At 54.4% G+C, this 22,002-nt stretch overlaps 11 protein-coding genes across 11 annotated transcripts; 4 read left to right on the forward strand and 7 right to left on the reverse strand.

The window, feature by feature from the left end:
• Nucleotides 1–66: 66 nt before the first annotated feature.
• CKM354_000518800 (uncharacterized protein) lies at nucleotides 67–765 on the reverse strand (the record flags this gene model as incomplete). The annotated part of the gene is made up of 1 exon (XM_044800455.1): nucleotides 67–765. The coding sequence occupies one exon, from the start codon at nucleotides 763–765 to the stop codon at nucleotides 67–69; it is 699 nt and encodes a 232-aa protein (XP_044656390.1).
• A 968-nt stretch (nucleotides 766–1,733) lies between these two features.
• Nucleotides 1,734–2,919, forward strand: CKM354_000518900 (uncharacterized protein; the record flags this gene model as incomplete). The annotated part of the gene is made up of 2 exons (XM_044800456.1): nucleotides 1,734–2,551; nucleotides 2,607–2,919. 2 exons carry the CDS (start codon nucleotides 1,734–1,736, stop codon nucleotides 2,917–2,919), a joined length of 1,131 nt encoding a protein of 376 aa, XP_044656391.1.
• A 3-nt stretch (nucleotides 2,920–2,922) lies between these two features.
• CKM354_000519000 (uncharacterized protein) lies at nucleotides 2,923–3,918 on the reverse strand (the record flags this gene model as incomplete). Its single annotated transcript, XM_044800457.1, has 1 exon — nucleotides 2,923–3,918. One exon carries the CDS (start codon nucleotides 3,916–3,918, stop codon nucleotides 2,923–2,925), a length of 996 nt encoding a protein of 331 aa, XP_044656392.1.
• A 1,342-nt stretch (nucleotides 3,919–5,260) lies between these two features.
• On the forward strand, nucleotides 5,261–5,755 carry CKM354_000519100 (uncharacterized protein; the record flags this gene model as incomplete). Its single annotated transcript, XM_044800458.1, has 3 exons — nucleotides 5,261–5,423; nucleotides 5,468–5,572; nucleotides 5,640–5,755. The coding sequence occupies 3 exons, from the start codon at nucleotides 5,261–5,263 to the stop codon at nucleotides 5,753–5,755; spliced, it is 384 nt and encodes a 127-aa protein (XP_044656393.1).
• Nucleotides 5,756–6,343: 588 nt separating this feature from the next.
• On the reverse strand, nucleotides 6,344–7,870 carry CKM354_000519200 (uncharacterized protein; the record flags this gene model as incomplete). The annotated part of the gene is made up of 2 exons (XM_044800459.1): nucleotides 6,344–6,676; nucleotides 6,734–7,870. The coding sequence occupies 2 exons, from the start codon at nucleotides 7,868–7,870 to the stop codon at nucleotides 6,344–6,346; spliced, it is 1,470 nt and encodes a 489-aa protein (XP_044656394.1).
• A 2,392-nt stretch (nucleotides 7,871–10,262) lies between these two features.
• On the reverse strand, nucleotides 10,263–11,088 carry CKM354_000519300 (uncharacterized protein; the record flags this gene model as incomplete). Its single annotated transcript, XM_044800460.1, has 2 exons — nucleotides 10,263–10,429; nucleotides 10,494–11,088. The coding sequence occupies 2 exons, from the start codon at nucleotides 11,086–11,088 to the stop codon at nucleotides 10,263–10,265; spliced, it is 762 nt and encodes a 253-aa protein (XP_044656395.1).
• A 1,677-nt stretch (nucleotides 11,089–12,765) lies between these two features.
• On the reverse strand, nucleotides 12,766–13,100 carry CKM354_000519400 (uncharacterized protein; the record flags this gene model as incomplete). The annotated part of the gene is made up of 3 exons (XM_044800461.1): nucleotides 12,766–12,814; nucleotides 12,883–12,937; nucleotides 13,004–13,100. The coding sequence occupies 3 exons, from the start codon at nucleotides 13,098–13,100 to the stop codon at nucleotides 12,766–12,768; spliced, it is 201 nt and encodes a 66-aa protein (XP_044656396.1).
• Nucleotides 13,101–14,807: 1,707 nt separating this feature from the next.
• On the forward strand, nucleotides 14,808–16,951 carry CKM354_000519500 (uncharacterized protein; the record flags this gene model as incomplete). The annotated part of the gene is made up of 5 exons (XM_044800462.1): nucleotides 14,808–15,067; nucleotides 15,157–15,244; nucleotides 15,305–15,343; nucleotides 15,561–16,286; nucleotides 16,337–16,951. The coding sequence occupies 5 exons, from the start codon at nucleotides 14,808–14,810 to the stop codon at nucleotides 16,949–16,951; spliced, it is 1,728 nt and encodes a 575-aa protein (XP_044656397.1).
• A 687-nt stretch (nucleotides 16,952–17,638) lies between these two features.
• Nucleotides 17,639–18,289, forward strand: CKM354_000519600 (uncharacterized protein; the record flags this gene model as incomplete). The annotated part of the gene is made up of 2 exons (XM_044800463.1): nucleotides 17,639–17,763; nucleotides 17,821–18,289. 2 exons carry the CDS (start codon nucleotides 17,639–17,641, stop codon nucleotides 18,287–18,289), a joined length of 594 nt encoding a protein of 197 aa, XP_044656398.1.
• Nucleotides 18,290–18,512: 223 nt separating this feature from the next.
• Nucleotides 18,513–19,842, reverse strand: CKM354_000519700 (uncharacterized protein; the record flags this gene model as incomplete). Its single annotated transcript, XM_044800464.1, has 2 exons — nucleotides 18,513–19,356; nucleotides 19,406–19,842. 2 exons carry the CDS (start codon nucleotides 19,840–19,842, stop codon nucleotides 18,513–18,515), a joined length of 1,281 nt encoding a protein of 426 aa, XP_044656399.1.
• Nucleotides 19,843–20,182: 340 nt separating this feature from the next.
• CKM354_000519800 (uncharacterized protein) lies at nucleotides 20,183–20,881 on the reverse strand (the record flags this gene model as incomplete). The annotated part of the gene is made up of 1 exon (XM_044800465.1): nucleotides 20,183–20,881. One exon carries the CDS (start codon nucleotides 20,879–20,881, stop codon nucleotides 20,183–20,185), a length of 699 nt encoding a protein of 232 aa, XP_044656400.1.
• Nucleotides 20,882–22,002: the final 1,121 nt, after the last annotated feature.

Genomic DNA, 22,002 nt, shown 5'->3' on the forward strand with positions numbered 1-22,002 from the left:
TTCTCTGCTCCTCCAGGCTGCTGAGTGGTATCCCCAAGACTCAAATCAAATCCTCACTTGTCTCCCTCACTCCTCCACCGGCGGCTCATACACTCCGTCCCTCTGATAGCTCCTCACCACTCTCTCCCATTCCCTCGTGTCCCTCTCTTCCTCACTACTCACACTTCCATCCCACTCCCTATCATTCTTCACCTTCAACCTCACACCACCCATACTGCCCTTCCCACCAAAGCCTTCAAAATCCAGCATCCATTCCAGCGGCAACATTCCCTTCTCTGCCCCGTCTGGGCTATTCTCCGCTTCCGATGAAACCCATGTGTACCCCGCTTTCAATATCACATATGCTGTCACAGCAAACGTGCCCCATCCGAGGCGTTTGACCTCATACGGCGCGCGTTGTCGGATTACGCGATTGGGGCGAAAAGTGGGATGAAGGACAAGTTGGACCTCTTCGATGATGTCCGTCCGACTGGGCTTGACGAAAAACGTCCACTCGTGGCAATTCGCCGTCTCCGAATCGGCGATATAACGATGGCGATTCCCAACATACACTGTTAAAGTCTGGATACTGCCTTGTTCGCCCAGACTATCCGCTTCTTCTACGCTGCGCTCCCGTGTCGTCGCGGGATAGTCTCTACCCAGGCGAGCGGCAAGATCTGGGTTGTACGACGCTGTGGTTTGCGTCCTGCACATTGGACACTTGGCTTCGATTCCGGAGACAGCGTCGAATGTTTGAGGTTCTTCGTCTACGTCGACAATCTTCATCTGAGAGTTGACGGAGACGTCGGCCCAGTGTGCCATGCAGGATTCACACATTGTATGATTACATTGTGTTGTTACGGGACGAAATAAAAGCACTTGGCAGATCGGACAGAGGTCATCTTCGTTGATGGTTTCTTCTGGCCGGGGTGTTGAAGGCTCATCGGCGGGCTTTTGCGTCTTTGGGTGTGACGATGATGCTTTTGGTCGAGCTCGTGGACGAGTCTCCGCAGGTTTGTGATCCTCCAATGCTGTGTGGCGATTCCGAGCTGATCGACGTGGCGGGACAGGTTCGGACGACGATGCTTGCGAAGACATGCTCACAACGATGTTTGAATCAACGGGACTGAGAAGCGGGAGACAAGATCATACTGTCGAAGACTCTCCAAGTGGCACAGCAGCCAACCGTGTCGAAGGATTCACTTTTGTTGACATCTGCTTATCGATAAAAGCTAGAGCGGCTGCCTGGTCTCGTCATGGCTCATGGCTAGCGGGGCTAGCGTAGAGTGCTGCATGAAGCTGTTCGAGACCTTCAAACAATCTATTTCTGCCTGGGGCAGACAATCGTCGAGTTGACGATGAGAATATGGCTAAAGGAGCGTGGCGTTGTGACATGAGACACAAGTACTCATGTTGATCCGCCTTGGCACCTGCGGCGACGAAGACAAGAGATGGCGTATCGACACGTTATTGGTCACCCTGCTGACCGGTCTGCCTCAGCTAATAGCGCCTGCCCAGCTGAGCTGAACACGCAGGACCGTCGCAATCCTGGACTCTCGATATCGATACACAAACATTGACATCCTGCCTTTCCGAAGACATCGACGTTTTCCCGAGCTCCAAGATTCACAGGATCGATCCGATACTAGTGCTCAGCCTTGTACAGCAAACGCGTACCGTCGTACGCGCCAGGCTGCAGCCTTGCTGCACGCGCACCGTCTAAGCCTCGCGCCGACGGCTCTGCTGGTCTCAAGATGCCATTCCTCTACGGCGATGACTGCGATGGCTCTCAAGGCTATTTTGAAGCAGAAGGCTTGGGAAAGATCGAACCTATGCTGATAGGCCAGGCCAAGGAAGTTGACAACGACGACATGGATGATTCAACTGCCAAGGAGGTTGGGCCCGGTGATAACGACCCTGGCCTCGAGTCGTTAGGGTTGGGGCCAGGTCGTCTCGCGTCCGAACCTCCTTCAGCCTTATTGCAAGAAGACCGTGGAGAAAAGTCTTCAGCCTTGGTGCGAGGAGTCTCTGGAGAAACATCTCGAACGGCTACGCCCGGGTTGGACGATGTTCCAGCTCTCTCTCATTCACCTCGAAGCATTACGATGGAGGAGACCACACTGGAAGAGCCACAGATGTCTATGGCATACGACGATCAGGCAGCCGCTTTGCACGGCAGGTATGAAAGCGAGCATACCCTAAAACAGGCAGAAAGGCGAGCATTTGAAGGGCGCCCGGTGACACCAGATACACCAGGTGTGTCAGCTCGTTCTCTGTCGCTTAGAAATAGCGTTGCCAGCCCCTATGCTGAACATGAGATGAACACACGGGCAACGGGCAGCGATCGTAGTCCTGTGATATTGGGATCTTCTCCTGCATCTCCAAGTAATGTGATCGTGCGAGAGCCTATAACGACCTCAGCACAACATAGAATGCCGAAAACACCAAAAGGACAGAGGGAGTCTCCGAAAGCACGAAATGGTGGCAGGCGAGCGAAGTCGGGTTTGAAATCATACAAATGCCCGTTTCCAGATTGCGACAAACAACCATTCAAGAGCAAATTTGAGCTGGAGTATGTGCGGCAGACTCTCTTCCCACTTGACGATTTGGTTGCTAACGTTGTCCAGTTCACATCAAAATAGTCACAAGACAACCGGAGACTTTCCCTGTAGGAAACCAGTGTGCAATAAACGATTCCGCCGACTCAGCGACAGGAACAGACACGAGGAGAGATCTGTGCAACATGGCGGCAAGGGCATCCGCTGTCCCTATTGTTCAGACACCGAGCAAAAATTGGCTCGCATTGATAACCTAAAGAAGCACATAACGAGACACCATGGGATCGACAAGCTGGCAGAATATTCGCGGGTGGACAAGACCCGTCCACGTCCTCCACAGCAGACGGATTTTGAGTTCATCGCGTTCCGACCGAAGTCTTAGAGTTCACAAGACAATGGGATTGTCTGAACTGCCGCCTGCTCGTCGAGACTGTTCTGGCGCAGTGGCGACTTTCTCCGTTTCCACCGCTTGGCACTCTTCCTCCAGGAATGCTTTTACAGCCTCCCAAGCCACACCTCTCCGCATGCCGGTCTCATCGTCCCAGCTCGAATGCACACCGACCAGTCCTCCATTGTTCGCATCGATCAACGGCGCACCCGAGTGTCCCCAATACGTCCAGCAATCGTGTTTCAACGCGCCAATCTCCGAATTATCCTGGACATCTTGCGAACGATTCAGACCTCGAAACTTCCCGTCACTGATATGCAGGACATCATAGCCCGTTTCCACGACGCACTCAGCGGCATCGACAAGTTCGAGGTCTTCGGTGCCAGGGCTTCCAATGCAGAGCAATGGGGCTCGGAATTTGGGAGGGGAAGAAGAGAGTCGGATGTATGGGAAGAGTTCTGTCCTGAAGGATGATGGAGCCGCCGTGATCTGCAACAATGCCAGATCGCGTTTCGGATCGAAAGCCACGGGCTTTGCCTGGACTGGATCACCAGAAGCGAACAGAAGCCACCGCGTTTGGTTCTTGGTGCGAGCGTACTCGGCAGGTGTTTCGGCTATGCAGTGCGCACCCGTCAAGAGCAGACCTGTCGGGGAGATACAAAAAGCTGTGGACGAGCCCTCCCAGACGAACAGAAGAGTCGCGGCGGCTGCTTCGGCAAGCGTTGGGGACGACATCCTGTTGGATCTGGTGAATCGAGCAATCTGCGAATCGGTCTGGCGGACCTTCATTTGTTTGAGGCGGAGACTCTGCTGGTCGGATTTCGACAGATGACGAATCTTCCCCTCAATGTGAGACTCGTCGAGATACTCTGGGACAACGCTGGCTTTCTTGTGCTCGAAGACGCTCATCGACCAACTCGGCGCTGGCACTGCAACGCGGCCTTTCCAAGCCTCGTTGTTTGGCGCCTGAGAGGCGGATCTTGTCATTCTCATGGTCTCCGTCGATGCAGTGGATTGTGATGCAACTGGACTATCTGTAAGAAGTTACAAGGAGAGTTGTCCGTAGATATACAGAAATACACTAGGATCATATACCTTGTAGCCGCTTGTCCTAAAGCCTTTGCTGCCTGCCCGCATCCTTCGATCTGATGAGTCATCCAATACATAAAGATACCTTAATTCTGTATGAAACTGAACATAGCCCCGGCCTCGACTCACTTTTGGCTAGTTGATCCGAAGCTCACAACCTGATAATTCTAGTATATATGCAATTCAACATCGAATGATCGATCAGGTGCCTGTTCCCTCGGAGGTCGACCGTAGTTTGTCTGTCCAAGTCTTGCCCCCTTCGCCAGCCACGTCGGTGCGCGCCGCTCGCGCTCACATTGAATGCCTTCAAAACGTTGCTTTGTGCTCGATTTGCCTGATCCCTCTTTCCATAGGGCCTGTCGACGCTCCTTTGCTGACGCCAAGGGGCTGGCGCGTCGATGGACCTTCTCAGCTCTGTTCAAGTATCTTGTCCCAATGTCCTGCGAGCGCAATCCAGAGCTTGCCAATGGCACACGCTCGAGTGCTTCAGTCGGATTATTCCACGATCGATGAGCGTGTCGTTGGTATTGCTCGTGGGCGTCTAGGATGGCGTAAGGTAGTCTGCCATTCGGAGATGATCATCGCTCGCCATAGCTGCGTCCGTAGAGTCGTTGCTGTCGAGCGCGCATCGCCTCTGCCATTGAACGAATGAAGCTTTCTCGTATGTATCGCTATTGAAGCCCTCAGAGACACTGCTCGATGCGGAGGTGTGCTCCCGGACGGCGTACCGAGTTCGTTTGCTCTGCTCTGCGATCAGCCAAGTTGCACGAATATCAGCTTCGCTGCCCATAATCATACCTATGCGGTGTTTCACCGTCCACAATCGATGGCATTGCCATCCCTTCTTGACCCCGATGAGCATAGACGATGCCCGGCGTGCAGGAAGCAACCGATTTCATTCGTGTGCTTCAAACTCGTTGTCCCTCCTCGCTTCAACTTACGCTTCACTTCACATCATCCATGCTCCCGTCCGCCACTAGCTCCCTGGCCTGCATGAGCACCCACACGCCAACAAATTGCCCGTTCGCCGCCATTTTCTTCGTCCCCCTCCTCAGAACCATCTCAGCAGCAGCAACCACAACCATCACCACCACAAGAAAGAGAGATCGCTGCACCACCACCACACCACCAGAAGAGAGCCCCCGGCACCTCCATCACCACACCACCACTCTCCGCACCTCTCTCCTCTCCGCGCTCCGCACCACTACCGCGCCACCACACCACCAACCCACCAACAACCACAACAATGAGCAGCCGCAGAGATCGCGAGCGCGACGTGCGTGAGCTCGCGCAGCTCCGCATCGAGAACGAGGCCCTCCGCGGCCAATACCAAATGGTGCAGGACGAGCTGGTCCGCTCCAATGCCTGGGCCAACCACTACCAGGCAGAGAGCGAGCAGAAGGACGGCAGTAAGTTTCTTCCCATTAGCCCTTGTGACCCCCGCTCAATGCAGAGGTATCGCTTGCTTCTGATTTCATCATGCTAATCAAAGCCGCCCTGATAGCCATCAACGAGCTCATTGAGCAGAAGAAGCAGACCGACGAGCAGAACTTCGCCCGTAAGTGTCGCCCCCCTGACGTGCCTGTGACATGCGCTTCATGTCGAGAAATCGCATGCTTCTGAAGTCATTATGCTAATCAAAGCCGTCCTGCCAGAAATCAACGAGCTGAAGCAGTACATCGAGCAGCTGGAGAGAGAGAAGTTGGAGTTGCAGATGGCCGCAGTAAACATCAACAAGTAGACAGATACATCACGTCGAAATGAGAGCGAATTTCAAGTCGTTACTGCATTTGGTTTCTTTTCTGAATTTTCTGAACTAATGAAAGCCACTCACGCTTCTGCTTGCTGCAGTTACCTTTGATTGCTCATGGCGGTAACACACTTACAAAAAGCCACTCTGCTTGCGGTCTTTGCCACCTTGTGTGGCAAGACAGCAGCATCTCGTGGAGTACATGAGAGCAACTCTGAGGTACTGTTCATCCATCGCTTGAGCGAAAACGTGCCGTGTGCCCTGTGTATGAGCCGCATACCTTGCGCGGTTCAATCGCGCTGTGCTTTTTTTGTGTTTTGAGAATTTTACGTGCCCGGACAGGAGGGCTGCGTGCACCGTGATGTTGTGCCGTCAGTGAGTATCGCTCCTTGTCAGTGGCAGCCATGTGGATGCAAGCTTAGACTTAGCTGGTCAACCTTGCGCCTGCCATTGTCCCTCAACTTCCATCGAATTTCGAGGCCGTGTGGTCTCATGTCTCCAAGTGGGAGCCTCAGTGGTTGTTGTGTCAGCCCTGGGTGATATGTGGTCATGTCGGGTCGCTGCAACTTAGCTGGTTGCTCAGAGTGATGTGGAGTCATCGCTCTTGCGACGAGACTGCTGACGGAACGCCAAATTGTCGGACCAGCGGCCTTCGTTGGCGGGCTTGGCCATGCGTGCAGCATCAATCTTAGCTTGCTCTGCCTTTTCGGATGCACGTTTGATCTTGAACTCCCTCTCTTGCTCTTCTATCATCGCTTTCATCTCTGCCAGAAAAAGATCCGTAACGTTGTTGGTTGGGCCTTCGACAGTGGTCTCGTTCGTGACGCGTTCCACACGTGCGTTGAAATTCTGGACCTCCTCTTGCGACCATTCCTCGATTGGGCGGGGATCAGGGACCCAGTCTTCTCCTGACTGCGAAGGGCTAACGATGACCTGAACTTCTTCCTCCTAGGAAGGAGTTGGGTCGACGGTGCCAGTCGCGTTGTCGGTCGGTGCGCCAACAGTAGTCGTTCCCGCGGCGGTGTCAGTGTCGCGATCATATCCCCGAGCATGATACCGCTTCTCCTCCCAGGTGCTAACTTTATCGCTGAACTTCAATTCCTCGCCCTTAGCGACGGACTTTGGCTTAGCGACGCCTTGCGGCTGAGGAGTGGTCGGCGCGGATGCAGTTGGAGCGATGTCACCTTGCTGTGAAGCGCCCAAAGAGGCCAAGAACTCATTGGTTTGCAGCTCAGCGTGAGCCTTTCGGGCCGCCTCGTCGACGACAGGCTGTGGCACAGGCTGTGCCGCAGGTTGGTAGAGTGGGAGCGGGTGAGAGGCCTGTGGCGGAAACTGATAACCACTGTTGGATGGGGGTGGCACAGGAGGAAGACCGTAGCCAGATGCCAGGTACTGTCCAGGTGGTGGAGAGATGATGGAGTTGACGGCTGGAGTCGTGAAGTTCATTGGTGAGCTTCCCTGCGGCAGCGATGCAGGAGTTGGAGCAGCGCCGAAGGGATCTGGGTGGAATGGCATCGCAGCAGCGGTAATGTTGGGTGGTGGAGTTGCCATTGTGCCATTTGGAGGAGTCGAGAGGCTTCCACCAGCAGCGGCAGCGGCGGCGGCCTTGGCCCTCTCCGCCTCGCGAGCAGCTTTGCGTGCTTGCACTTGGGCCTTGAGGCTGCCCGACGCAATCTCGTCCTCGAGACGTGGGCGCTTGGGCTTGGAGGCTTCCTCTGGCGGGATCTGACCAGGGAGCGGGTTGCCGGTCTCGAGGTAGTGCTTGCGGGCCAGGCCCTGGTAGTACTGTGTGACGCTTGCGGTGCGCGCCTCTTTCCACTCCTCGGGAGCACCGAGCTCGCCGAAGATCTCGAGAGCGAGGTTGTTGCGGCCTTCCATGGCATTCGGCACTTCTTGCAGCTCTTCCTTGTGCACTTGGTGCATGTGGATGCGCAGTCCGCCGATGGTGCCCAGCTTGCGGTTGCAATTGCCCGCCTGGCACAGAAAATGACGAGCTTTCTGGTGGTCAATCAGGATCTTCAGGTCATCAAAGTCGCGGTCGCAGTAGTAGCACGCCGGACGCGCCAGCACCGACTCGAGCGACTCCATGCGCTTGCGCTTGGGCATCGTGACGGCTGTGCTGCGCAGGGGCGCACAGTGCGATGCAGTAGGGGTGAATGAAGTGAAAGGGGAGGCGGCACTCGCCGCGAGTGATATGAGTCCACCGGCGCAGTGATGCAGATGGTGGACTGGATGTGAGGACGATGGTGGTGATGATGTCGAGGGCATTGACCGTCGCAAGTTGGCGGCTGGAAAGTAGTCGACGGGGCAGGGCAGGGCAGGGCGGTAGCTCCCGCGCAGACTGGCCTTGGCGACCGAAGCTGCTTCCTTCAGTGGGAAGACCGACCACAAAGTGTACTGCACGTCTCTCGCAGGCTTGCGAACTTACGAACACGCAGACAGTGGCGGTTTGATGGTTCAAACTCGCTGGCATCGATCGTACCTGCATACCACCGTCCACTGCAGTCCGCGGGACGCGATTGCCATTCACATGCGCCGCCCGACTGCCCTCAGTTTTGACCGCCAAACCATCGCTCTTGCACCCACGCCGAGCTCAACAATCTCACTTGCCATGGTTCAAGCCAACGCCCTCTCCTGACCGCTGATCATCCGACCTCGGTCGTCCTCTCCCTCTTTCCCGGCACGAGTACGAGCAAGAGCACAGCGAGCGGTTGCATGCGAGGGCGACGATGGTTCATGGCATCATGGAAAGCTGGGGGCAACATCATGGCAGAGCGGAAGCAGTCAAGAGTAATGGGAAACCTACGTTCGCGCAGATGGGAGTGTGAGATGGACACATGAGCCGCTGCACAGATTGTTGTTCACCATATCACATTACACCTTGCCCGTGGAGGCCAAGTACAGGTCTGCCAGAGAAAGAACGTGTCGAGGATGAAGTCGGCACCTCATTTTCTGGCCTTGCTAATGCCCACTCTGTACACAGCGACAGTGCCTCTACTGTCCGTCAGCGTAGGCCTACTGTCCGCCCGTGAAATGTCCCTCGGGGCCTCCTTTGCTAGACCAGACCAAGCTCAGTCACCTTGTCGAACGATCTTGGAGCTTCGACTCATGTGCCACAGAACGATCCTGTGACTGCCAGTCAGACTGACGATTCGCGCAGAAAGCGAACAGCATCGAGGAACCGCACCTCCAAGACACTCCTGGATTTGGCATGGGCACTGAAGACTCCAGTGCACCACATCAAAGTCTGAGCATGCCATGCCACTTCCAGCCTCAGACCGACCTCCCCCCTGCGAGCGATTGATCGGACAACGAATTCGAATATGCTAAGTCGGAGCGGCGGTGGGATCGAGCTTCTGCGCACCGCAGCGATGCGAATCGAGACCAAGGTAGGGAGTGATGGGGATTGATTCTCCGCTACTTGGGCAAGGCTGCTCGTCGACCCCTCGGTCGAAGCATGGAAAGAATTGTACATGGGAGCAGTCTGGAGTATATTCCTTTGCACTGCTGAGGGGCAGGAAGCGACCACCAAGGCAGAGAGAACACAAAGGGAATAGAAGCTCCAAGGCGGTCGAGCCATCATGCAGATTGCAGTCAAGAGCGGTCCTCTAGGCCAAGGCATGTTGCCGGAGCGCTGTATGCCAGGAAGAGGTTGGCAACAAGCTATGGTCGACAGCGAGGAGCAGGATGCCAAACAACAACTCCACAGGCTCAGGGGGTCCATGCTGGACAACGTAGCGCCAGGGAGGCTTTTGGCCAGAACAGAACCCCGCGACTACTTCTCTCATTCCGCCGGGGAACAGTTGGCTACGGCGATGACTGTGCAGACGGCATAATAGGGCTAAAGAGGATCCGGAAGATGGAGTCCTCAATGGTCAAGCACCGTATGATTCACCCGAATTCTTCCTTCAAACAATGATCTTACATATCAACAGAAATCGCTTTTGCCGCGAACTATGCAAATGACATTCGCCCACACGCACATATGCCCCGCTACGAACGTCTTTTCAGTGGCTGAACAATTACGCCCGTGGCCAAAAGGCACAGCTGCATCTACGTCTGCTATCAGCATCAATGGGTAGTCGCTTATAGCGAGTTCGTTGTAGTGTTGGGAAAAAAGGCTTCCGAAGCAGCAAGGGCTTACTTGGAAGAGTGGCATGCAGAGTCTACTGTCTACTTCTGCGAAAGCGCGAAGCTGTATGGCTGGTAGCACCGCCACCCGGTCTGCCTTGCTCATTGCATAGCATAGCATAGCATAGCATACGATGGTGTGTGTTGAGTCCACCTGCGACTCATTTGAGCCGTGCCCATCGTCGACCAGCTTTCTGCTCCATTACATCCACAAAGTGATATCACGCTCAAAGCGTGAATCCTATTCTTCGTTTCTCATGTTCGGAAAGATCTTGCCACTGCTCGTGGCAACCCCTCCTTCCCTGTCGCTTCCTGCTCTTGCTGTATGACTCGTCCGAAACAGGGTCCGCAGCCTGCCAAAAGAATCTTACTTTGAGCTTTGCAACGCCTCGTCCTGACCGCTGAGTAGAGTGTGCACCGGTGCGTTCAATTTATTCCTGCCCTTCAAAAAGTCCAACTCCATAATGAAGACATATCCGACCAATTGGCCTCCAAGCTGCTGTACGAGGTTTCCTGCTGCTGCTGCGCTGCCACCTTTTTCACGAATACCGTTAGCACAAGATCTTCGATATCTTGCTGGAATATGACCAAGACTCACCTGTAGCAATAATATCATCGACGATCACCACCTTTTGCCCTGGCGAGATCGCATCTTTCTGCATCTGAAACCAATCTGTCCCGTATTCCTTCTGGTATCCCTCCGTCACACACTCTCCTGGCAATTTGCCTTGCTTTCTGACAGGAACGAATCCTGCGCCTAATCTCATGGCCAGGGTAGGACCGAATAAGAATCCGCGACTCTCGAGACCGACGATCACATCGATGCCGTGGTTTGCGCCGAACTTTTCGCGGAACTGCAGCTCGAGTGCGGTGATGAGGGAGTTGTGGTGAGAAGGATTGCTGAAAAGCGGCATGATGTCTTCGAAGAGGATCCCGGGGGAGGGAAAGTCGGGGAACTGGCGAAGGGAGGATTTGAGCGTTACTTTAAGACTGGAGAGTTCGGTGGAACTGGAGGCAGCGGTGGTGGAGAGTCCTCCTTGGGCGGCATTGTTGCTCGTTGTCGGGTCGGGCGCGTTGGGAGGTGGGTGGGCGGAGGTCGAAGCTACGTCGGCAGCGTTGTTGGTGGTGTTGCCCGGGGTCTGCTGAGCGGCGTGGGTTGCGTTGACGTGGGAAGAGGGGGGTGCGCCAGACATGGCGAGGAGAAGAAAAGAAGAAGGGGGGCAGGAGGGAGTGGGCGGAGGATGAGGGAGTTATGTGATGCGTGAGTGGGATGGGGGGATTGGTGGGAAGAGATTGTCAGATGCAGATAGGCACAAGAGTCAGGCATACGCAAGAGGCACAGGACGCGGGAAAATTGTCTCTCGCACCGATTGTGTTGGCGCGGAGGGTTGCGTGCTTCGTTGGTGGAGTTTGTGGTGGGATGATGGCTCGTCACTTACGCTTCTGCCGGCGACGCGAGTCTGCTCGTTCGGCAGCGCGCAGCAGCAGCAACACCAAGCACAGAGCTGAGGTGGCACGACAAGAAAAATAATTTCCAATCGACGTCTGCTTTGCCCGATCAGGCTGGCGGAGCTTGCGGCGATCCTTTGTCAGGGCAGAAACAATCCGCGGGAGGTCGACAGGGCTGCGGAACGATGTGATCGAGCTGTCATCACGAGTCTGCTGCCGTACGAGACACGCTGGTAGCACGCCGTATTGCTGTGCTCCGTCAAGCTCTTTGTTGCGCAGGTGAAGAGATCGACGACTGGCGGTCAAGCTCGCGGTGCACGTGTTGGAGTGGCATGTACCCAGCGGCGGAAGTTTTGCGCGCATATTATGATTGGACCATGCTCCATTTTTATCTTATACTTTCGCTGCTGCCCTCCGAACGGTCCATTGCAGTCCCTCCCGTCTTTCTCCCTCGCTCTCGTTCTCCTGAGACCTGTTGCACACCTTCCATCCAGTCAAAATTGCCAGTCTGATCACGACAAAGAACCTCGTCTCCGAGACATCCTGTCACGACTTTCGTCGACTCACAAATCCATGGCCAGGGTCCCCCTTCCAGAAAACTTCTCTGCAGGACCAAAGCTACGCCAGACGGGCCCGCCGATGACCCATCAACTAGCAGTTCTAGGCGAATGTGGGGTGGAGTGTTCTCAGTGCAGAGCCCACTTTTGGCGCATGCGCGCTCCCAATCGTGCCGATAAAGCTCTCAACCGCAGAGCCAACAGGAATATACTGCCACCACCAATATGCGCAACATACGCCAGTGACTTCTGCTTGTGTGAGACTACGGCATCTGCTGCAGCTGCTCGTGGCCTATGGACTTACGGTGACCATTGTGCCAGCAAAGAGCTGCGGCGCTACGAGTCAGTTTTCCCGGTCCTCGCTGTCACATATTGGAACGCCATATGTGCAGGTGATGGAGATGCTGTGCGACATTCACTACTGCACTTCGCACGACATTCGAGCGTGCGCGTGGAGCCGGCGCTGATCCCAACCGGCCCAGAACTGGCGTGGTCGTTGGAGTTGACTGTGTGATTCTGGCATTCTTTCTTTGTTCTCCTGCACGCACAGTTTGTGTGCTCCGCACGGTCTGACGCCTGGATGGCTCTCACGAGCATTGTCGTTGAGAGACAGGTGTGGCTGTGGACGTGAGCTCGATTGGCCTTCCGGCCGCGGTTAGCTGTTCGTGCAACACTTCGTATGTCGTTTGCGAAGCGATGCATCCTGTAAGTCAAGCTTGCATGCGCTCGACCCTGATTTCTTCTCGCAGCTGCGAACAGGTGAGATGGTACACTGGTGCCATGCAATGCTACCGGCTGGCGGAGAAATGAGAAAACAGCGGACTGCAGGTAAGTGAAACTTTGCATTTTCTGGTTATACAATTGCTAAATAATCATCTCGTAGAAAGCGCGCTCGAGCATCTTGCTCTTCTCCCTACACACAGAAGCACTGTCAGCATAATGATTCTCAGAGAAAGACCCATCGATTTTAGGAGCACTCACACCCTCTTCTCCTTCTCCTCCTTCTCGGCCTTCTTCTCTTGCAGCATTTTGGTGACTGTGCCCATGATCAGCGACTCCGCTCCTTCGGGAATCCTCTTGGACATTCAGAAGCATTACATACTTTTTGGCACGATGGCCTTTTCAGCGCGGCGGCCGAGATCTGCGCTCACGAAGAGCACGGCGAAGCAGCTGGCGGCGACGCGGTGGAGGAAGTTCATTTTTGCTGTTCCAAAGCATTAGTGCGTGATCTCCAGAAATCACCAAGGGCGGGATTGATGGCGACATACGTACTGGTGGTGTTGTTGTTGCTGTTGTTGTGGAGATGGTATGTGTGGTTGTCATCGATTGCAGTGTTCTCGAGGGCAACTTATCATTAGGCACCTGCTTCGCGCTGCTGCAGCTAGTTCGAAACAGCAAACAGTTCACGCAACGGGCGCTGCTTCACTTGCTACATGGGAAAGAACACGAATGCCCGCGGGGTGAAGCATCATCGCTCTGGGCTTCCTCGAACGTCAGGCTAGCAGCGCCATCGTTGCAAGCCACGTGAAGGAAAGGCGATTAGAATTGCGCCAGAGAAGTGTTATATTGAAAGAGGCGGATGTCCATCGATACTGTTCGAGTCTGCTACGATGTCTCAACTTCCACATGCTGCGCTGCGGACGCGAGGCCAACGGAGACACCGGAAATGTCACTGCCAGCTTTGGTGAGATAAATACTACAGACGTCCCGCCTGGCCGCCAGTTTTCGCTCTCTTGCACTTCACAGGTGTCCGAAGTTGCAACCCTTGGAGTGTCCAACGAGACCCGTCCAGCTTGACGTAAATGCTCGTGCTACATTTCGTGCACGCCTGCAAAACGATACTGTTGACTCGTGCGGAGCAGAGCCGCTACTATGACTTAAAGCGCTGAGCATGAACAAGGGGCATCGCGATGTGAAGACAAACTTGCCATGCTGTGGCGAACCCTTTCAATCATAAGTACAGTAGGAACGACTGGCTCGGCTGGCAAAGCTCTGTATTTTGACATAGATGATTATTCGTTTTGCCAGGGCTACCGCACGTTCTACAGACGACGGGGACATTTGCTGGCGTCCCAGCCGAAATGTTCGTTCTGTGAGCAGCGACTGACGCGTGTCGTGAACGGAGAGCCACAGCAGACAAAGCCAAACAGATTGCAGAAATGCTGCACATCTCACAGGCGATGCAGCGGGAGGCAGATATGATGTCTCCGTCACCAAGATCAAGTACACTGTCAATTTGTGATACCCGACCCGGCATGCAATGGTCTTTCTGAATTCGATTCAGTCGTCTGCGCGCATCTGCTTCAGAGTGAAGCGATGTGATAGAGCGGGGAACGCTGCTTCCGCAGGGTGTCATCGTGCTGTCCTCACATCCCTCCTGCCCTGATATCATGTCTCCGGTATGAAGCTACGGTCAATGTCGCTGCCGGCTCGTTGAAGTTCCTGTCGTGCGGTGAGAAGTCGCTCCGCGTGCACAGACGGTGTCGCTGTCGGTCAGGGTGTCCGGTATGCTGACTCTCGAAGTGTATGTACATGTTCTTGCATCAAATGTTCATCTTCGTAGCCAACGTAATGGTCAATGTGAGGTTTCAGGTTGCGTAATAAGCGTACCGATATAGGACCCCGCCTGACGGGTGTGTTCTTAATAGTCCCGCATGTTTTGCCAGGCGGCAGGCTTGGCCGGCGCCAAATCAGCTCATTTTGAGCTTGCCCGTCGCAGTATCCTTTCCAAAATCTCGACATAATCACCGCCAGTCCATCCGACATCGACGCGTTGTCATCAGCATTGATCGCGAACGCTTTGAGACGCGGTCGCAGCACCACGACCGCCGCGCTCATAGCATTGACTTGGTTGTTGCACTCACCCTTGAACTCATCGTTTGCGCACCTGCAGCCCCGACACGACCATGCCGCGACCACCGGACAATTACACTCACGCGCAATTTGAGCCCGTCGAAAGTGAGCACCAGGGCGAAACAGTGCAATGCATCCACTGCCGCAACTGGACAGGCTCCATCAAGACCCTCAACCGCAAGAAAGCACATCTCCTGAATTGTACGCAGTACGCGCAGTGGCGAGCAGCAGGAAATGGACAGGATTTAGCGCCCCCTAATAAGTACAACAAGCGCGACTCCGACATGGGCGGCTGGCACGCGATGGATGGCGAGTAAGTTTTACCGAAATCTTGCACGGGCCAGGGTCGGCCTTGGTATCGTATCCACGCGCAACATTACAGTATCTAACAGAGCTTCACAGTGCCGCTCACGGTTATCACAGCAGTCCATATGCACCACAACAGTTCGCGACGCCCGTCGCGCGTACGAGGGGCTTGGACACCACCAAGGTGACGAGCAGCGTAGTGACAGATGCACATCGATCGCAAGCTGACGATCCAACCAAACAGTACTTCGACGAATTCTGGGACGACACCAGCGGGCAGAAAGTAAGTCGACAATCATTTCTTTGCGGCTGGAAGCTTTTCAAGTATTTCAAGTCTTTCAAGCCTTCCAAGCCTTCCAGGCCTTTCAACAGGCCCGCAGAATCCAGGCACATCGAAGTGGGCGGGGCTCCGTCCCGGCTTTCGAGAGTGCCAGAGGAACAAGAACCTCCAGAATCCGTCGACGCTCTTGTGGAAAAACAACATGCTGACCAGGCGAAAGTGCATGCGCGTGCGATGCAAAAGCTGCGGCTTCGTCCGCGCAAAGAACACGACGAGACAGGTGGAGCACCTGGCGCTCTGCCAGGACTTCCTCAACTCCCCGGAGGGCCAACACGCAGTCGATTCAGGCGAGCTCGAACTCGCACCGTCGGCACCAGGACCGACTCCATACAACAACTCAGCGACTGGAGCAGATATCTGGAGGGGCAGCAGGCCGAACCCGAACCTTCTCGTTGGCAACCGCCCATCGAACGGCGCCGTGAACCATATGAGGCCCCCGCAGCGCCCGAATCCATCCCTGGTCAACCATCTGCTCAACAAGTGGCCGGAGAAGTTCACCAAAGCGACCCAGCTGCAGTTCCTGAGCCACGCGGGCTGCGGAACTCTGTCGGGCCCGGCGCTTTCGCACTGGCTCGGGCAGAACGGGCACATCTCACGCGCGATGATAGCATTCATTGGGAACCTGATCGGCAAAGTGCGCCTACCAGACGTGCCCGACAGCAAACAATATACCCAGTTCCGCGCTCTCGATTTGCTAATCTCAACGGTATCTAATCTCCGCAAGGAGATCGACTTCATCGAGAACACGAAGCGCAAATATGGCATCCACACAGACAACGAGCCCCCTCTACCCATCACCAAGGCATACGTCGACCTCCTGACGTCTTCAGCGGAATCACGCAGCTCCCTACTGGAAGGAATGGTAGCACTTTGGGCTACTGAACACGTAGGTCATTTCTATTTTGCAGCTTATCACCATGTTACTGACATGCACAGTGCTACTGCGCTTCTTGGCAATACGCATCGACTTTCGCATCCAACGTCCCTGCTTCCAACTACTCCGTCCCATCGTACCTCACCGGCAGTGGCGTGAACTACGGCGGCGAGCCAACTCCTTTCCGCGCCAATGGCGGCGCCGGCAACAACGATCAGCACATATCCGCACTACAAGAAGCACTCATCCCCAACTGGACCTCACGCGAATTTGCAAAATTTGTCGAAGCATGCAGGGCGATCGTTGATGAACTCGCCAATGCCGAGACTACAGGAAGTGGGCGTGAGCAGCTTCTTCGGTGCGAAGGAGTTTTTCAACAGGTTGTCTTTCTTTGGGAACGCATTTGGCCGGAAGTCAACGGCATGGGAGAAGAGGATGGCATTGGAGATGGCACACCGGCAGAATCACCAGCGAACCAACTCCGCCCACAAAGCAGCAGCCATGGCGCCGGACCTGCAGGTAATAATGGCACCGCGGAGAAGAGCAAATCGGAGCCAATCGAGATCGAAGATGACGACGATGAAAATGGCCACTCTGATGCTCCGATGGACAACGTCGACTCTCCGTTTGGTGGAACAGGTTTGGGCGCTGTGGCAGCGGCCAACCAGGGCGCATAGGATTGGGTTGTTTTTGGGAGAAATTGCTTGTAAAATAGGTATACCCATCATTGCAATTGAAATTTTGTCACACTAATTGCTCTTTGCAAAACCCTGTCCTCTCGAGCATTGTGCAAGGCTCAAAGCCTACAGGTATGGACGCGGCAGGCAGATCGACAGTGATCGCGAAGCAGAGCCATCGCGCTCCCGTCCGTTTTCTCCAGCGTTCTGTGACTCTCAGTGCCATCATGTGTGGACATGACAAGAAAATCGAAAAAGGTATCGAAGCAGAAGCAGAGTCACTGCATGATTAATCGCAAACAGAGTTTGGATTCGAGCCCGAAATGTGTAGCTGCACATCAGCCGGCAACCATGAACGGCATTGGCCGCTGACGTACATGGGTTCTGGAGACCCCACCACTCGTCACTCAAATACCACATCTTCTTGGATACACCACAGCGAGCGTCGATCGAGTAGCAGGCCTGAAGGGTACGGCGATATACAGCGAAAGGCAGCGAAGATGACGTCCAATCCGGCGCATTGCGGCGAATGCAAAGTTGGTAGGTGAAATACAGCGAGTTGTTGCATGCTTTGTCAAGACATATATGTATGCATGCGAATACGGAGGGAGGAGAGCCTGTTTCCAGCTACTCAAAGCCTCTAGTGCTTCTCACTGCTAAACATATCGACACATCAAGAACGTAACAATGTCTAACCTCACTACCAAACCAGGCCATGACGGCTCACCGGAAGGCGTCGACCTCATCACTCATCCCACTGCTCAGAAACTTGCAGCTCGGTCTCTGGAATTCATGAAAGAGATTCAGAACCTGTGAGCCTCATCGTGACTTTCCATCAGCGTCTGTCCTCACCACTGACAATCCGCAAGAACCCCCGGCAAAATTCTCGAAACCCACCTCAACGAAAACTACGGCCCCGGCAACCCCTACTACGAAGACTTCTGTACCTTAATCAAACAAGGTCTCGCCGAAGGCTGGATCGCCACCCACGAAATCGACGGAGCCAAATATCGTCGCGGCAAGATCATGCTCCCTTCAGCTGAGAATCTTTGGATGAGTTTGACAGCCGTGTACTTCGATTCTGAAAAAGAATACTCGGGACAGTATCACAAGCATCCTTATGGCGAGATTAATTGCGTGGTACCGATTGATGAGACTTTTGAGTTGGAGGGTTTGCCAGAGGGGTTTTGGATGGGGAAGGGATGGACGAGTCCGGGGCCGGGGACGCATCATTATCCTAGGGCGAGAGGTGGGAAGGGTGTGGCGTTTTTCTTTTTGCCGAGCGGGAGGATTTCTTATGAGGCGAAGCCTGGGGAGCCGCAGCCGGCGATTACTTGATTGTTGGGAGGGGGGATGGAGGTGTAGGGGAGATGTTGTGGTGCTTACTATGCTGGCTTGAGCTCTGCGGAAAGAGTATGTACATTGTTATGCTTGAACTGTCGCTAGCGTCTCCGTGTCTAAAATGCTCTTGCCCTCACCAGGCCTTATTCTCCGACTGCAGATCAACCTGCGCCGATGAGTAAATATTGACACATAGCTCACAGCTTCTTCCTTGTCTTGCTCAAATCTTCGCTTTCTCACCACCATTCCCATTCTTCCGCTTCGGCGGCCCTCCCATCTCAGCAATCCACTTCGCATCAATCGAGCGTTTCTCTTTCGAAGGCTTAGCCCACCACTCTTCCAACCTCTTCCTCTGCTCCCTGTAAATCACCATTTCCTTACCAACCCAATCTGCCATAGTCTCCGCCGTTCGCCCAGGCACCTCCATTGCAATCAAATGCCCTATCTTGTCAAACATGACTCCCTTCACCCTCCCTTCTTTCTCCCCACCACTTCCTCCTGCGCCGATTCCAGTCTTCGAGACTTTGTCCCGTGCCACTTTTGGAGGGCAGACATCTGATAGCTCACCAAAGATGTATAGAACGCTGGGCCGGAGTTCTGGAAGTCGACGATATGTGAAGATGGGTTCTGAACGGTAATATGGCTTCTGATCGGGTAATGTGGGATCCAGGTCGGGATGCGTGAATCGATCAATAGGTTTGCCGTCCACACCGTAACCTTCGTAATTTGTTCTCAGGAAAGACCAAACCTCTTGCGCTGCTGGCGTTGCGAGACTGACTTGTCCGGGCTCCGCGTCCGGAAAATCTGCGTTAGGGCAATCTCGTAGGCCGTGCGATACCCATCGGTCCAGCACGCGTCGGTCCCAGATCTTGTAGAAAGCGGATTTGAGGAATGATTTTGTAGCTTCTTCTCGTGAAGGCCAGATTTGTCTGCGGTATGTCGAAGCTACTGCTGCGCTGGCTCGTGGTTGTTCTTTGGAGATCTCGGCTGATCTCATCTGGATGACAGGGTCGATCAGGATCAGGGTCGTGAAAAGCGAAGCATGGTCCATAGCAAGCTTAGTGCTGTATGCTGTTAGGGCTCGGACCACGTGTGTCAGATCTCGGTACCTACATTTGGTTGCCACCCATGCTGTGTCCAAGGCCAATGATAGGTCTGGGCATCTCCGCTCGCTTGATATTGATCAGATTAGCCAGATCGCGCGAATGATCATACCAGCCAGGATCATTGCCTATCAGGTCTTCGTTCAATGCATAGCTTTCGGCATGCCATGCTACGTCTGACATCCAAATGCTTCGAATGCGCCAGCCTTGGCGTTTCGCTTGTGCGGCAAGATCTTCCCATAGAGGCTCGTAAAGTTCTTTGTTGAAGCCGACGGCATGAGCGGCGATTATCGTGACATCTCCAGGCTGAGGATTGGGATTGTCGAGAGGGATATATTGCTTGACGACGAAGTGCAGCACATCTTCTTCCGATTGTGCTGTGGCTCGCGGGAATTCTCGCAGATGTGCCGCTGGTATCTTGTGCGTGACAGTACGATAGTTCTCCATGATTAAGGCGTATGTGTCTTGAACAGATTCGAAGGGCAAAAGGGAAAGTGGACATGGGCGTCGAGCGAGCAGGGCAGGCATGTCGGCGTTCACGCTGTCAACGACGCGAACTGCCGGCAATCGCACGCGAACTCGAGCCGAGGTCTGGCGGCTCACGTGAAGCATTGCCTTGGCCAAAAAATTGGCTGAAGACATAAATCATTGATTCCACTGCTACTTCGAGCTATAGTGTTCATGAAATACAGGGCGCTGCATCGAATGAAGAAGATTCGTGGATAACACCCAGACATGTTGCTGCCAAAAGACGCTCAAATGCACTCCTGCTATACCGCTATTGCCACTAGTCCTTCCTCACGCAGTCCGAATGGATGAGATGCGGCGTCTGACATAGAATGCTCAAGCTCTCCACGTACGCAGCATCCACAAGATACTTCTGAATGCCTTCATGTCGAATGCCGATCATCAGCTTCAGTCTCAGTGGCTTGTTCCTCTTCTCAGCTTTCGAGCAAGCAATGTCCACAATGTACCACGAAGTGCTGCCGAACGCTGGAAGGCTGTCTTGACGTCCAACAAGAAAGGTAATGGCTGCTTTGGGGGCCATGCACGCGCCCATATCGTCTTCTCGGTCCGCATATTTCGAGTAGAGAATCGACAGTACTGGACACCCGGAGGCATAGATCCGATCCAGCTCGAAATGTGGCATTTTGGCGTTCGCTATAGCATTTTGTACAGTCTTCCAGCAAACTCCGGCGCTTTCGATTGGCTGGAACAGGATTCGTCGCAAGACTCCGCTCAACAGCTCCGTATCAATGTGGTTCATTTTGCGCTCTGGTGCCTGGAGTAGTCGCTCGCGAAGGCCAAGCATGGCATCCGAATTCTTAATTGCGGTGTATGTCGCCTTCACGCTCTCCAAGATCTTGTCGATTCTGAACCGCGATAGAGATTCCGTTCTGGCGCCGTCGTAGGTGTTCAGTTTCCAGAGACTGCCATGCACTACCTCCAGCCATTCTTCTGTGTCTGGGCTTTTCCTCATGCCCATCTGGCGGCTGAGCCGTCGTGCTGTCCTCTGAGCGGTTTCCATATTGATCGTGTGGGGTCGGTAAGCGTGCGATGAAGCGATCGTACTCAGAAATTACTGTTTGCTCAAGGACGCGGAAGCGCGACTTCATCATGCAGCCACAGCTCACTTGCCGTTGGAACTATGCAGGTGCATGTCTATAGGCTGCAGACAACTGCGATGTAGGGTCAGGTCTCGCGCGAAAGGAGCAAGACAACTGTATAGACTTACAGCTCCTGGCCTGCTGTCCTACAGATATATAATGCCTACACATTCGTGTCCATGAGACATGCTCTTCCACAAGAAGCCAGACCATGTGAGACAGGCGTTGTTCAACTTCACTACGATATTTCCATGATCGCCTTATAGTGGCAGGTGCGCAGTGGACCGAAGGAACGGGCAGGTCAGTCTGCACTTCGTGGGAGACGCAGACTCGCTGTCGTGGTGGGGCGACAGCTTCTTGACGGGAGGAGGGCGGATTGCGGAGTGAGCGTCCGGGCACGGTGGGATGCTGAAGGACGATCTATCACGGTCAGCATTTGGGATGGAGCCTGAAGAGCGTCTCTGATGATGAGTGTGCGTTTGCAAAGAGGAGTCAAGAATGAGCCTCAGATTCACGGTCTGTGAAAGAGAAGAGGCCAGTGCCGGAGTTATGCACATCCCGATGGAAAGCGGCGGCCGGCCGCACGCTTGTCATGCATCTCGAGTCCTCTTGCATACGGTCATCGTTTAGCTTCCGTAGAAGCCGTGCCAATGGCCTTGCAGACTTCCAACCGATCTGCCTTTTGGCCTGCAGCGGAGCGGATGCAGTCTGCTATTTCAGTACGCTTCAACCTGGCTCGCCAACGAGATCTGAACATCATGCCACAATACTGTTCAGATCGGGTGAAATGTCGTGGGCGGTCGCCTTCCACGTGCTCATCTCGCTGACGACGCATCGAGACGCGCTAGAGAATTGTGGAAAGAAAGACTGGCTTCCGGCTGTACCCCACTGCGCCACTGGTAACCACCAACACATCAACCGCTGCCAACGGCATCCTCCTGCAATCCTGCCTTGTCGTCGGACGAACAGGCTGTGCACAGGATGTCCGTCGATGACTGGA

Source organism: Cercospora kikuchii (genome assembly GCF_019650295.1).
Source record: "Cercospora kikuchii DNA, contig_00003, whole genome shotgun sequence".
NCBI lineage: Eukaryota > Fungi > Ascomycota > Dothideomycetes > Mycosphaerellales > Mycosphaerellaceae > Cercospora > Cercospora kikuchii.